The 15,411-nt window shown below is 33.9% G+C and overlaps 2 protein-coding genes across 7 annotated transcripts; one reads left to right on the top strand and one right to left on the bottom strand.

The window, feature by feature from the left end:
• The first annotated feature begins 792 nt into the window (after positions 1-792).
• Positions 793-5,169, top strand: LOC131001841 (NADH dehydrogenase [ubiquinone] iron-sulfur protein 4, mitochondrial). Its single transcript, XM_057928454.1, has 5 exons — positions 793-1,173; positions 1,503-1,591; positions 3,209-3,338; positions 3,939-3,968; positions 4,871-5,169. Exons 1-5 carry the CDS (start codon positions 1,009-1,011, stop codon positions 4,928-4,930), a joined length of 474 nt encoding a protein of 157 aa, XP_057784437.1. The 5' UTR covers positions 793-1,008; the 3' UTR covers positions 4,931-5,169.
• Positions 5,170-5,461: 292 nt separating this feature from the next.
• On the bottom strand, positions 5,462-14,448 carry LOC131001839 (probable amino-acid acetyltransferase NAGS2, chloroplastic). Of its 6 annotated transcripts, none has more exons than XM_057928449.1 (10): positions 13,986-14,448; positions 10,173-10,260; positions 9,750-9,955; positions 9,479-9,630; positions 8,733-9,144; positions 8,145-8,242; positions 7,385-7,496; positions 7,136-7,295; positions 6,508-6,580; positions 5,462-5,773 (listed from the first exon to the last, which is right to left on the bottom strand). In XM_057928449.1, the coding sequence occupies exons 1-10, from the start codon at positions 14,268-14,270 to the stop codon at positions 5,623-5,625; spliced, it is 1,737 nt and encodes a 578-aa protein (XP_057784432.1). In that variant the 5' UTR covers positions 14,271-14,448; the 3' UTR covers positions 5,462-5,622. The 6 variants fall into 6 exon arrangements, with proteins under 6 accessions (XP_057784432.1, XP_057784435.1, XP_057784431.1 ...); XM_057928452.1 differs by lacking the exon at positions 13,986-14,448 and adding an exon at positions 10,341-10,966; XM_057928448.1 differs by lacking the exon at positions 13,986-14,448 and adding an exon at positions 10,467-10,966.
• Between the last annotated feature and the right edge of the window lie 963 nt (positions 14,449-15,411).

The following is a 15,411-nucleotide window of genomic DNA, read 5'->3' as shown; positions in this document are numbered from 1 at the left end:
TCGAATCGGTATTCGAATATCTTTCGAATCATATTTTACTATTTGTATTCGATTCGTATACTGATACACGAATACTTGAATCGAATCGAATATTCGTTTCATTTGTTTACAAGTGTATGTTATACAATTTAAATCGAATATTTTATTCGAAAATTCCTACTATTTAGTTTAATTCGAATATATCAAATTTGCGATTTTAATAAAAAAAATCTAAAATAATATTTTAAATAATATGGAGATCACACACATTACATTTACTTAAAAATTCAATAATATATGCTAAAAACATATTCTTCTGTTTCAAAATCTAACTCCCAAATTATAATACAAACCTAATATTCAAAAGTTTGGATAGCATAAGTACGCATTTGAATAAAGCAAGCAATAAGAACTCTTATATAACATTTCCATAAATAGAAATACGTTATAGCATTTCAATTAACTAGAATTATTTAAATAAATAAAGCAAGCATGCGAATGCTATCAACAATGCTATTATTGTAATTCACTTTTTAATAAATATTAGTATTTTACTTTAAATCTATTTTATTAGTATTTATTTTTTAGTATATATATATATATATATATTTATTTATTGAATATTTTCGAATACCAAATCGAATATCGTGATTCTCGAATTGTATTCGATAACTAAATGAATCACAAAAAATAATTGTATTTGTATTCAAATCATAAAATTTCGTATTTGAATATCAAAAATTCGAATCGAATACCAAATCGAACTAAAATTATTTGATTCATTTAAATCATGCGTAGGATGCCTAAAAAGAAAGAACGCAAATGTAGGACAAAATTATTTTACTACTCTTATCTAAAATCGCATCGTACCTTTTCCTATACAAAGGAGAAGAAAAAACCAAAAAAAGCTTCTCCGTTTGGCCCTCTGTTGGAGCTGATATATTTTCAGTGCCCCAAAAACTTCCATTCCCAATTTCCCAAACAAAAACCAGGAATCCATTTCTGTGCAGTGATTCTAGCAATCGCGAAATGGCGAGCTCTCTGCGGCGGCTGGCGACCGATTCCTCCAAGATTTCTCGATCTGCTCTGGCTCCAATTTCAAGAGCATTCTCGACGGAAAGCGCATTGGTCGAAACAAAACCCGGCGAGATCGGTGCGGTTTCGGGCATCCCTCAAGAGCACCTCCGGCGAAGGGTACACTTGCATTTCGGCGACTTGCTTTGAATTTTTTAAAACAGAAGATGGATTCCATCTCCTCGTTGATTTCATTTCCCTCCCATTTTTCTCGTCGATTCGATATGCTGTTACTACATATTGTTCCTCAGAGAAAATTGAGGCACTTTGTTTCGTGACATGTGTAGTTTACTCTGTAATTTCTGGTTTGAGTTTAAATATTAGTGGCTATACATGTTTTTATGCATATGAACTTTGTTTAGGACATCCATCTCTCTCCCTGATTATTTGCATACTTTATTTGAAAGATCCATGATATTGTTCTCTGTACTTCTTTTGGCGTCGAATAGGTTATGATATTCTCACCTGCTCGAACTGCTACTCAGCAAGGAGCCGGGAAGGTCGGTAGATGGAAAATCAATTTCCTGTCCACGCAAAAGTATGCTTTTCATCTCTTGATTTCTTGCATTTTTGCTTTGGCCAAATCAGCATTATATCTTTGATGAACTGGTGATCCACTTTCGTTTACCTTTCTTAAGATTGGGCACAACTAAACCTGATAATCTTTATTGGACAAAGTGTTCACTTTGTCAAATTTGAGCTGGATACTTTCCAGTATCTATGCGAAGAATGAATATCACTGGTGGATGCTAGACTTCTGAGCTGACACATTTTTTTCTGTTTTCGAATTAATGGCCTAATGGGTGCTATGAGCACTGGATAATGCCAGTTATTATTTGACTCCACCAAATCTTTTCTTTGCTTCCAATATTATCAATTCAATTTGCCTTTGTTGAATCAGTGCTCTTTCGGAGCAGGAAGGGTCTTCTGAATGTGTTGAACTATTATATCCATAAGAATCATGGTGTTAGGCATATAAGTTAGGGAGCCCTAACTTAACCCAAAACCATGGGCAAAGGTGAAGGGTTGACCCCCTCTTATATACCATTCCATACTTTCATGTGGAACCAAAGTTGGATATCGTAACACAGGGGCTGAGGATCAGTGCTCATCAGCTCAAATACATCTCTTTACGCTTTATTGATAACTTTACATGACAAATTGACCGGCAATGAGAAGGTAAAACATAGATGTTTATGGCAAGGAAAATTGTGGCCACTAAGGAGAACATATAGGTGTAAAGAAATGTTATTATAGAGGAATGAGATGAAACTAGGAGCGGAATGAAGATGAGAAAGGAATGCTAAAAATATGATGATTCTAGTGCTTGGTCTGCTTAAAGAAATTAAAGAATGGATTTCTTGATTTTCTTATGATTAAAGAAATTGTCAATAGTCATAATGATTAGATAATCTCTTAGCTCAAGTATCTAGACAAATAGTTTGTTGGTTATATTATAAATTTTGGTTAAATTTGACATGTTGGGGGGATATTGTAAAAATAATCAAAACAATGAATGGTTGATTCTATGCTTTTGGCAATCAAGATTCCATCAGGGTTGCCGATCTATGAGTTTAAATTATACTCCCTCCGTCCCATTACAAATGTCCCACTTTCTATAATGGGATGTCCAATTACAAATGTCACATTCCTTTTTTGCCAATATATCTCTATACCTAATTTTAAATAATTTCCACCAACCTACTTTATCTACTTTCTACATATTTCTTAATCTCCGTGCCCAAAAGTAATGAGACATTTGTAATGGGACGGAGGGAGTACCAATCAAGGGATTAGGAATGGGATGATTCTGCATGCCCAATGTGTCGTAAAGCTTTCCCAGCATGCATACAGCACTTTTTCGATGTAATGTTTCAGTTATTGGGGCTCCTTACATGGCATTTTTTCATAAATTAAATGCTCCATTTGCTTTTCAATCATCAACTAATAGATACTGGTCATACTGCTTCTGTAAACTAGTCTGTTCATAACTGGTGATCTGTATTTGACACTTTGTACAGTAAGGAGGATAAAAGTTTATATGTCTGCTTCTATTCCTCAGATTCACTTGCCAATTCTTTTGCTTGGACAATTGTTCACCGTTTGTTTTATCATCATGGCCATTCAATAAGCATATATGGTTGCTGTTTTTCAGATGGGAGAACCCACTTATGGGCTGGACATCCACTGGAGACCCATATGCAAATGTTGGTGATTCTGCTCTAAGCTTTGACAGTCAAGAAGCTGCAGTATCATTTGCTGAGAGACATGGTTGGGAATACACGGTATGGTCTCCTTGGACTGAGATCTGGACTGATCAAAATGCCTAACTTTAATTTTTTGCACTTATGTAGTTATGTTTAGGCCCTTTTTTCAAGGGGTAGATATTAGTTTGTAAGCCATTTGTTAATCTCAACTTACAGTCATCCATATTTGTCAGCTGGAATCTTCAAATTCTATCTCAATGGACTATGCTATTAAAAGTTATGTTATATTAGTGTTTGATATCTTTTTGGTTTTCCTGTATTTAATGAAATTGGCCATACTATTGCAGCCACTAAAAATTATTTAATTGGCAGCTGATGGGTATCAGTACTCTGTCCATTTTTTATCAGACTCCTTGAGATTGGTTCAATATGGCATTACAGGAGTGGCTTCTAGTGTTATTGAATCGTTTGGCATGTACTGGTCATTTATCTGAAGTTTTATTATATTAGATGATTTTGTTTCTGACTTTCTTATCCATTTATATATTTGTAATTGTTATAATACTACCATTTTCCTTATATATCTCTTTTCACCAGTTTAAACATATAAAGTGTTTGTCTTATATGTTTGACCGAAACCAACTTCCCTCATGTTTTCATATTCCCTCTTATTCACAGGTCAAGAAGCACCACACCCCATTATTGAAGGTTAGATTTTTATTTTGACAATTTAATGCTTGAAGCGATTTAGCATAAATCTGTTAGAGACTTGAACTGTTATTCTGATTGTGATCTTGCTTTCACTAAACATGACAAAATATTATGCCCTAAATCTTCTTTTCACTTCCATTTAAGTCTAGTTGTCTTGTGGTGAATAAGAATTCCATGTTTGGTATAGTTTGGTTTATATATGCTCACATTAAAAATCCTCTTTATCACGAGTACTAGCTGATTTTAGCACCATACTTTTGTGAAACCAAAATACATGCTTTTTCTTAACTTTTTTGTTGTTGTTGAACAAATAATTTTAAAGATCGTGTGATTGTGGACTTGAACCTAAGACCTTTAGCCTCAGGCATTAACCACTCTACCACTAGACCAACACATGGACACATTCTCTTTTAATGTATATCACACTGTACACTCTAAATTTCCAAGGTAAACTGGTAGATGGTACGAGGAATGTCTTACGTTTTGGATGAAAGTTACTCTTACCACCTTGGTTTACTTCCTTTCTAAGTCATTTTTGCAGAATTGCTTAAAGAAACTTTGAAAAAATAAATTGGTTTCCTAGTGGTCTGTTACATATTTGAAATGGAGAGGAAAGGAGGTGCTCTGACTGGTCTTCTATTTAAAATTGTGATAGTTTTTCTATACACTAATTGTGATGAGTGGTGATTGTGAGACCATTACTTTCTGTCATGAGGTTTACATACATTTGATGATTGGCTCTCTTGCTGATCTCTTATTGTCTTAGTCTTGTTAGAGATTCTTTCTTTTGTTCTAGGAGACATGCGTACACCCTACCCCCATTACAATTCCTGTAAAGATATATGCAAAACGATATTTGAGGTCTCTCATGCATGGTATTCTTCCTACTCGGTTTGCAGGTTAAGGCATATGCAGACAACTTCAAATGGAAGGGTCCTCCTAAGTCTGAGGCGAGCTAAAATTTTAATTCGAGTTTAATCCTCTACTTGGGGTTTTTAGCTTAGGAAGGCCCAAGGATCAGTAGTTTCTGTTATCCTTGAGTGAATAAATCATACAACATTTGGATGCCTTCACGCTTGCTTTATTTGTGCAGAGGTTCAATCCACTTTGCACTTGTTTCATTTGTTGTAAGACAAGAGATGCTTGTGTATTACAGAATGATAACCCGATTTTAGAAAGAAAAGAACTTTTTGTGTAAGAGAGCAGTAGACGATTGGAATAATTTAGACCTTGTTTGTTTACATTTCCGAAGGGATTTTCCCAACTCTACACTACAGTGTCAAACACTGACATCTTGTTGGTTTCAACTCATTTTCATTGGACATGCACACCTTCATTTTTTAAGTGGGGGTTTTTTTTTTAATGCTTGTATCATAACCCATCACATTTCATATTAGATTCGAAATTGAGGTTTCTAAACAAATTTTCATTTCCATGCGAGATTATACAATACAATCTTTGTTCTCTCAATTGAAAATGGAAATCGAAACTGAGTAAATAAGGACAGAAGGCCTCATATGAATTCGATTATATTGTAATATGCTACACGAAGTTGATGCCGATGGCATCTGGATGTACATAACTACAGCATAAGAGATTGAATGCAGTCTTCTTATGATACAACATTACTGCTGTAATGTTGCTTTTCTTGTTATGCACAAGCGCCATTGAGACGGATACCGCTCCTATCAGGTATAAGTTTCTTCATGTAATACTTGGATCTACGTGACTCGTTGATCCTTCTCCTCCTCTCCTCTGGTATGCACTCAATTGAGCATTCGCAGAAGCCACGCCTCACAAACCTATCAAATGCAACAATCATTACCAGATTACTCGACAACATTTTGACCCAAAACCAAATGCCAAAACACCATAGGGTTTGTACCTTCATAGTAACAGAGAAAGGAAAATCAGAAAGAAAATAACATGAAAAGCTTTCTGCTGGCTCAAGTAGGCAGAATTCACCAGGATTTTGTAAGAAATTCTCAACCTGCTTCCTTTCCTAGAAATTATATTATTTCTCCAGAACAATGCATCACGGGGAATTTTGCCTCAACATTCCACTTTCACTCGTTTAATTGCCAATGTAAGAGTTGGTTTGGGATATTACTGGCACATGACACTAGGAGCTAATAGTGAAAACAGAAGTGAAATAGCAAATCTATAAATAGACAGTTTCAAACTTTCAAACCTACACTCTTTGATATAAAATTTTGCCCTTATAAGAAATTTTTCCATTTGGGCCTCATAAAGTTATGAAAGCACGAATATAGACAGTTTCACCACATGATGGTCTAATTCAAACATCCTGCAACGAACCACTCATCGAGATTTCTCTATTTATAAAGCTAGCAAATATTTCATAGTGCAACTGAATGTGAATATTGGATTCAGGTTTATAGATCCAAGACCGAGAAAGAAAATTAAAAAAGGTAAAATAATATAAATTAGAAATACAAAGAAAATTGAATAGCTTAAGTTTTCTTGCCATGAAGTGATATTATAAATTTATAGTGTTGGGAGAAGAATTGCATACCAATCAGCTGTGCGAGTTGTCAATAGAAAAAGTATTTGCAGTCCAAGTGATGATGCCTTCTTCTCAATATAATCTGCTCAAGTTCAACAAAGGAATTATCATAAATGCATAGGTGTAGCTGTCAATGAAACAAATGGACTATATACGTGACATATGGCTCTTACGCTATATGCAGATAAAACAAGTGTTTACGGAAAATATACTAGTTATTTTCATAAAATATTCTTATTCCAACTTTGATGATGGTAATTTATCATTTTAAGGGGAGTGAGGACAATGAACGTGCAGGTACTTCTAGATGTTTCTTTCGTCGTGAAGATCAGTGTGGTGCAGGTGAAAGGTTGATGGATGACAGCATAGCATTAAAATAAGATACACAAAAATATTGCATATAGGGGATCCGACTTATATGTTTAGACTACTAACTACACAGAATCCTCGTCATGCTACTACAGACTGAAATTATACTAGCTGCAATTGATAAAAAAAATTTACCGAAGTTAATCTAAATCTCAAGTAAATCATCAGACAGAAAGATACCCATGGAACTCTACATGGATTTATGCACTTTCATATCCAACAAGGATAAAAAACAATAGAAGAGGCTCGTAAACACCGTTGACCATACCAAGTAGTTTATCTCCCAGTCCTTGTCCACGGCAATCAGGACAAACGGCAATAGCAGCTACCTCTCCACGCTTCTCTTCAAAGAAAGGGAAAAGAGCTCCACAAGCAATTATTTGACCTTCTCTTTCTACGACAATGAATGAATCCAGTACCTTAAGTAGCTGCACTGCAGGAATGATGATCAAACTTACAAGCATATTACATGAAACACCTACAACGTCAAATAATATGCTAGATCACATGTATAAACCTCTTCTTCTGTCCTTTTTATCAAAGTGCCTGATTCCTCTAAAGGTAGCAAAAGTTGTTTAATTCCATGGAGATCTTTGACAGCAGCCATCCGCATGCCTTCATAAAGATCACTGCAAGGAATCAGACAAAATAATCAAGTACCAAATAAACTCCTAAAATTTCATTTCTACTCATTCTCCTAGGGCAGAAATAAACAGAACCCAATCAATAATATCCCAATGCTTGGATGGAAAGCAAGAAATATTATAAAAGTTCAAATACATCAAAGGAATTATGAATTCAACGCAGCAGCTAAAGTTGAAAGGTGATTAGAATATCAACGAGTTTGTAAGTAAGCCTCAACTGCATACTTGATGCCTGATGGCATTTAGCAATCTAAAGATGGAAGACTCAGGATACCACTGAAGCATACATAGATGGTAGGGAAAAGCGAATGAAACTTTGTAGCGAACAAGAAATTCCATGGTGAAACAAGCAGGCTAAATCATGTAGAGACAAATCAAAATCATCAATATTGGTATCGACCAGAATAGAAGATGAAATATCTGCAACAGGCAGGGATTTTAATTCATTAGTTACTTTGCAGTATTGGAGTTGAAAAAACAGGCACAAGCTACTGACAGCATAAGTATATTCCAGATCTCTTCACCTAACTGGGCATCTGTTGCTGACCTATATCTTACAAAAATGATATTCAAGGGAAATTCAAATATTACTTGAATATAGTTTGAGAAAGTATCTGTTAAAGAGGGTGATACCTAGCTACCATGGTACCCACTCCATCTCTCTGAAACAATTCCTTCAATAACACTCCCCCAATTGTGCCATCCAATAAATGGACCCTCTGGACACCACCCTGATGACAAACAGCATCACATATATAATGAGAAAGCTTTCAGGCTTTGCTATATTCCGAAAGGGAAAATGAAGGATCGGTGAAACATGGAGCTTTTCTGGGATTTATAACATAAACACCTAATATCAAAATGAAAGTGATCATAGAACCATCTTAGAACCCCAAAACCAGCACTAAGAATTGCAAACAATGATGTACTAGTAAGAGCTATAATAGCCAAAACACAGTTTCACAGAAAACCCCCATCTGAGAATGGGAAAGTAAAAATGAATGAATCCTGTAAGCAGAGAAGGATGCTGCTGTATTTAATCTTCATGGAGCATATCCGAAATATATAACTAGAAAAGTTAGTGGATTTCAGCCACCACCAACTTTTGACAGTAAAATAGGTAACAAGTAAGAACAGTATCAAACAAGGAAACACTTTGTTAAAAAAGTTGCTTGATTGTTTGCATACTAGAAGATTGATAACCCAACTGTTGAAACTTACTCTGCAAACAAAAGCTGCAGCAGCTAATTCGGAAAGGTAGCCATTCAGCCCACTCAATCTTTCTTGGCTTCCAACTGCAAAACCTTGCTCGCCAGACCAAAGTCCATCCCCATTGTCAAAGCCAACCCCATTTTGAAATTTGGCTCGACCAAATGCCTTCCCATTCAGAGAAGGTACTGTATCACTTGCATCGTTGTACACTGCACAGGCAAGATCTTCTTGATCCACAGCTTTTACATAATTTGCAGCAGTCTCACTTTGTTTAGCTCGTCTACGAATTAATAAATCTGCATCTTGAAGAGTTAAAAAATGAATGAGCCTCCCATGTTCATCTAGAATTGGTCCATCTATGATGCAGATGAGTTTCTCCGCTCCAAGAGCCAAAGCACATGCTGTTGCGACCTCGTATGTGCTGCAATGTAGACATGAAAAATGGTCCTTAGGACTTCAAAATCAAGGTGGTTTTCAATAACTAATAAATCAAAATTAATGGTTTCCATCACAATCAACATGCACACTAAAGCCTGTTCCAGAAAAGTTTTATGTAACCAAAAATCAAAAGTAAAAGCATAAATCATGTAAGATAATATTCTGATAAGTTAACTCGACATCGGCATATTGCCACCAAATTGTCATCTCATCAATCTAGAACTATCAGTTCAAGAATTCATGAGTTGTTAATTAGGCCATAAACTTATCCTGTGCAAGTGGCAACAAAAAATACCTATAAAAGCAATATAGCATACTTGCAATTTAGTACTTCTCCAGAACTTGAATAACCAAGGTTGTTTAAAAGCACTATACAGTCTTGATCAAGTCTCTCACGAATGCGAGAAACATCAATTTTCTTAACTTCTCCAGTAGCTCCATAATCGATTCCATCAACTACTCCTTTTCTCTGCACAAGAAGTATGTGATCCCATCATACAGTAATAAACAAATAAATTAAAGTTAAATAAAATAACTGATATTACATTGCACATAGTTGGAAATCCTCCAGTGAGACAATATTCTTACCTTAGCAGCCAGAAAGTTGCCACTGGCAACACTGACTCCATCATACCAACGATCATTATCTCCATGACGATAGATACCACTTAAGGAAGGTCCAGGGGATAGTTTTGCCTCGATCATGATACGGATCCTTCCTGCTGCATCCAGTGCAGCACTAAGCGAGTCAGAGTCAGTGATCCTGAAGCTACCAACATACTTGGGTTCAGATCCTGAGGAAACAAAAAATATTTTTAACAAGCTACCAAAAGGTCGAAAGCTTTCATTTCAGCAAGATTCAACTAACATTCAAAAACAATGAGCAGAAACCTAAAATTAGAAAATTTTGATAGATGAAAGGCCAATCATGTACCACACTGCAGCAGTGACATCATAGAGAGGAGTTTGAATCTGAACCAAGGAAAACAAGACATATAGTAAATTTTCAACCTCTTTCAGCCAGAAGTGTGTCAATTTGGATGTGTGTTCCTGGAACAAGTACAAATTTGATTCCGAGCCCATGGAGCAAAGAGATATCCTGCACACCTATCTCAATTACTAATTGTGCTAAACATGAAATCATGGATTGAGTATTAGCTTAATAGAGTGATCACAAACCAAAAATCCAAACTCCAATCTTCAACTCATCCATCAGTTGAGAAACGCAACAAAAATGCAGTTCAGCCAATAACGAAATCAAAAGTAGTAATAATAATTTAAAAAAAACAATGGAGAAAAACGTGCCATTAGAATAGGATCCAAATGAAGAGTGCCGACAATCTCAGCAGATATCACTACAATGAAAGTACTGCCTCTGTGGGCCCGAAAGTAAGGCCACGCCTCACGGAAGAAGCGCACAAATAACTCGTCTTTAACAGCATTGCCGTCGTCGTTCTCCGAAGCCTCTGTTTCCCCAAAAACATTAATTTTCATCCGGCGGCCATTTTTAGCCTCAAAATACGGAGATCTCAAGGATTGTATCCCTCCAAAATTAATTCTCGGCCTTGCAGATGAGCGGGAAAAACAAATTGATTGACGAAGGCATTGGTAATCGTGAATTGGAGTAGAATTGGTCGGAGATAGAGTGGCCATTGGATTGAGAGCCGCCGGTGATATGAATACGGTGAATCAACAAAACCCCATTTCATGAGATGGGGTTTGGTAACGCCGATTCTCCCTTTCTCAAACTTTGAATTTTAGTTTTCAATGAGCGACAAAAATTCTGGGCCGGAACCCGCCTACACCTAACATTTTTATTTAAATTTTGCCATTAGTGATACTGTATTTTCCCCTCTAAAGAAAAAGAATAAATATGCTCACATAAATTTGACTATTTTGAGTTTTGATCTTCTCTCTCGTACTCATGTTCTCATCATATACGCTATTTCATTGATAATTCTAAACTAAAAAGTGTTCACATCTTTTATAATGACAAATTAGAATAATTTAATATAGAAATATAATAATTGTATAATGTGACATATAGATATGAAAATGCAATAAATACATAATAATGCATTCTTCTTTATATGTAATGCAACATTAATCATCGTCAATTTTTACAATTATACAAACATTTATATAAATACTATCTCCTTCCATCAAAATTATATGGTGAAATAGAGAGCATGAGTTTTAATAATTAAGAAAATGCATATTTTAATATAAAAAATATTCCACAAATGTTAGTTTTCTTGTCCTTTAATGTTGTTGCGTCCACCAAAATGAAAAGGTAAGAAGTGATTTTTTTGTAAATACTAAGTATGAACGATGTTTAAAATTATATTCACTCATCTCATTACAAATGTCACAATTTTCATAATAGATTATTCCATTACAAATATCTCATTCATTTTTTGACAAATAATTAAAATACTAGTAATTAACTAATGGCCCACCACCTATACTATCTATCTACACCTACTTTTACAAATCTCAATTTATTTCTCTCTATCTCCACCAACTCACTTTATGTACTATCGTCAATTTTCTCTCTTTTTCTATAATTTATTTTTTCACATTTTCTCTACACGTTTTTAACTTCTTCTTTTAAATTTCTCTCTCTACTTCAACTAATTTTTTCTTATCTTATGTTATTAAATTTCTCTACTTTTATTTAGATTCTTTCTAAAAATCATCAAATTATATTCATAGAAAATATTCAACATGTATCTTAAATTAAATATCATTACATGATCTTTAATTTGTTATACAAATCATAGACAAAAAATTGAACACAAATAAGTTATGATAGATTAAATTTAAAGTATATTTTTTTTTCTCTCTTCTCATAAAAATTTGGAAGCAAACTTTTTTCGCTCACATATCTTCTCTTTTTTTTTTTAACGTTTTTTAGGGATTTTCTTTTTTAATGTTGAATACACTTATTTTCTCTTTACATTCTTTTTCATTATTATTTTTATTTCCTTTTTTTATATTTTTGGTTATATATCAATTTTTATGTTTTGTGTTTACATTTTTTTACTTATAATAATTATCAATGCAGCTAAGAAGAATGCAATTATATCGTTCATTTAAAGCTCTTTAATTTTAAGCAAATAATTTTCACAAATAAAATTTGTAGTATTAATTTTAATATAAATTTGAAGATAAATGCAATAAACAAAAGTTAATCAACTACACTAATGATGTGGACCACAACACTTTATAATCTAAACTACCTTTCCTTAATCTTCGTGCCCAAATGAAGTGTGTCTTCATTATTAGGACGGAGAGAGTATATATCTAAAAATAGAAGTTCTCAAATGATCTAAATTTATCTAATTTGTAGTTTTGTTTTTGTACGAATTATTTATTTATTTATATAAACATATCTGCTATTATCTTGATCTACCTCATAAATAGTGGTATATTGATACTTTTATATAATATAAAATTTTTAAAAATTATAAAATATATTCCCTTCGTGCATGAAACAACTTCATATTCTTTTTTTTAGAACGTCCATAAAAAATGCTCGTCTCTATTTTTTGATTATGTTCTACCACTTATAATACTCCATTTAGTCTTACTTTTCATATTTTCACCGCTCATAATACTAATTACAATACATTTTCATCATTCTCAATACACTCAACAACGTTTTCTCTACTCTCAATATACTCAACAACCTTTTTTTTTTAAATTCGTGTCACTCTCCCCTAAGAAATTGTTTTATGGACGGGGGAGTAGCTTGACCCGTGCATCGCACGGGAGAACGTACTAGTTCATAGTGAAAATCAATGAATTAATCAATTATGATCATTCTTTTTGATAAATAACATAAGCAAATAAAGAAATTTTAAAGATCGTGCGACGGAGGATTTGAACCTATGATCTAAGGTCTTGAACATTAATCTCCTACCACGCACATAATTATGATCATATTTGTTAAGGTTCATGCAAATATGAAGTTTATTTGATCTTAAGACTTGTATCCTCAAAGATTTTGAAAAAAAGACTTATATCCTCAATAAAATTTATTATTGATGTCACCACATATTGCGGGAGGGTAATTTTATATGTCATGACTCATTATTAGAATGTTTAAGTGGTGTAGTTACAGAGTTGGAAATGTGCTTCAAAGATTTTCATTTTTTGAGGTTAATTTATTTATAAAATAAAAATAAAATATTTAAAGTGAAACAATTCAAAAAAATAAAAAACAAGACACTTCAAATGAAAAAATGGAACCGAATACACGGGCTTATTTTCATGAGTGCCGCGCCAACGGAGCTCGGGTAGGTGTAGCCTCGACGAGGCTAATATTTTAATTTAGTGATGTACCCTTCAAATGTAACACGTTTTGTACGTTCTTGCAAATTTTCCAATCCCGCCAAAAAGAAGAAAAAAAATCTGCAGCGCAATGTTGAATTCCTATTTTTTTTTTTTTGAGGGCTGAATTCTTTTTTTAATAACGTCTATACCTCATGATTCGGTAATTTGGTCCTACATAGAAAATATTGTGTGGCTCGTATTCTAAATCCATGTGTAAAAATGAATACTACAAAATCAAAATAAAGTTACCCACCTTTTAAATAAAATAAAGTTAATTATCTTAAATATAAAAACATTTACAATATGATTTTTGGATTTTTGACAAACCGGGAAACCTTGTCCGACATAAAATAGAAATATCATAGGAGTATTAATTTTTTTTTTTAAATGTTGTAATTAAAAAATCAAAATAAAGTTTAATTAAAGTGAAGTAATTTAAAAAATAAGAAAAATAAAGTGGTAAAAAGAAGAAAGGAAGTGACGCACCTGAAGAATATACGGCAGGTGGGGACTATGAATAATTTGAGTGGAGAGCAGCAGCACGAACGTACTACCCCGATGCGCCATAAAATAGGGCTGAGCCTCCCTCATCGCCTCCACCAAGGTACCACCACTCGATGCACACGCACCGCTTCCGTCAATGCAGCACCTCAGCGCCTTCGCCGTCGATGCCGTACGTGAGAAGCCGATTCTGCCCATGAGATCGGGCAGTCTGACCTTGGACGCCGTTGACGGCGGCAGCCGAGAAAGCGCCGCTCTTGATTTTGCCATGTCGCGCGTTTCAAGAGAGAAGGGGGTGGTGGAGTTGATCAACTTGCTAGATTTTTATATGACACGTGTTTATTTCATTTTCCCAAAGTTATTAAATTTAGTCTGACGTGACGACTCCGCACTACACTAACATCAAACTTTTGCATACATATGCGACAAGATACCATGCAATTTCACTCCAAATTATCTACCTTTCAAATTTCAATTTTACATATGCAAGTTGCGTAAGTGTCTCTAATATTCAGCATATACAAATGTTCAATATCAAAATAATTTGAAATGATGTCTTGCCTGGAAAGGCCCAAACACAATTTTACGTGAACGGCTTTTTCATGTGATTCGACAGCCAAATTTCCTTTTCATAAATGAGGTTTTATTTTCTACATTGATGTCATAAATACGAATAATAATACTCCATCCGTTCACTAATTCAAGACCTATTTATTTTTTTGGTCAATCCACCAATTCAAGGCCTACCTATATTTAGTAAGTATCTATTCATATTTTAATTACAAAAGTACACTTTCTCTACTCAATTCATACCTTTTTTGCTTTGACTTTAATAAAATATGGTTCATTTCTCCACTTAACTAATAAAAATACATTTTTTCTTAAAACTCATGTTTCCTCTCCTAAACCTTGAATTAGTGGACGGAGGGAGTAATTAGATTAACACGTCCAGGTGAACAAAATAAATGGACGTGTTAATATAAATATCAATTACATCCTTCAAATTCTTCAACAATTACTCAATTGAACAAAGGTTAATTAAGGTGCAATATGAAAAATTTGATTACATTCAGAATCATTAATAAATTTTTTTATATGCGTATTGATTAAATAATAAAATGATACTATAATTTTCGTTTGTGATAGGTCTTGGGTTTAATCCGCCTACGTACGGGTAGTTTTTCCACCTTTGTATGTATAGTGATCCTGTCTGCGTGCAATTATTTTTCTATTTTTGTATGGTGTAGAGATCCCTCTTGCGTACGAGTTACTTATTTTTAATTATATATTAGATATTTCTTATAATTCTAAAAAAAAACTAATGCCTAAGTTAAAAATCTAAATTTTCGAAAATCACTAAATCTTTTAATTTTTTATTCTTTTTCCTTAGTGTTATCCGCGACATCACTGA

This window comes from Salvia miltiorrhiza, chromosome 8, assembly GCF_028751815.1.
Source record: "Salvia miltiorrhiza cultivar Shanhuang (shh) chromosome 8, IMPLAD_Smil_shh, whole genome shotgun sequence".
In the NCBI taxonomy this organism is placed as follows: Eukaryota; Viridiplantae; Streptophyta; class Magnoliopsida; order Lamiales; family Lamiaceae; genus Salvia; species Salvia miltiorrhiza.
The sequence above is the reverse complement of the archived record's forward strand: the minus strand, read 5'-3'. Positions and strand labels throughout refer to the sequence as shown.

Bases quoted from the DNA above. Each gene is read 5' to 3' on its own strand.
- LOC131001841 (XM_057928454.1), top strand. From the start codon at position 1,009: ATGGCGAGCTCTCTGCGGCGGCTGGCGACCGATTCCTCCAAGATTTCT. The intron at 1,174-1,502 runs GTACACTTGCAT...GGCGTCGAATAG, and splicing joins AAGAGCACCTCCGGCGAAGG to GTTATGATATTCTCACCTGC. The intron at 1,592-3,208 runs GTATGCTTTTCA...GCTGTTTTTCAG, and splicing joins AATTTCCTGTCCACGCAAAA to ATGGGAGAACCCACTTATGG.
- LOC131001839 (XM_057928448.1), bottom strand. From the start codon at position 10,814: ATGGCCACTCTATCTCCGACCAATTCTACTCCAATTCACGATTACCAA. The intron at 8,243-8,732 runs GTAAGTTTCAAC...GTTTGTCATCAG, and splicing joins CTGCAGCTTTTGTTTGCAGA to GGTGGTGTCCAGAGGGTCCA. The intron at 5,774-6,507 runs GTATGCAATTCT...TGCATTTGATAG, and splicing joins ACAACTCGCACAGCTGATTG to GTTTGTGAGGCGTGGCTTCT.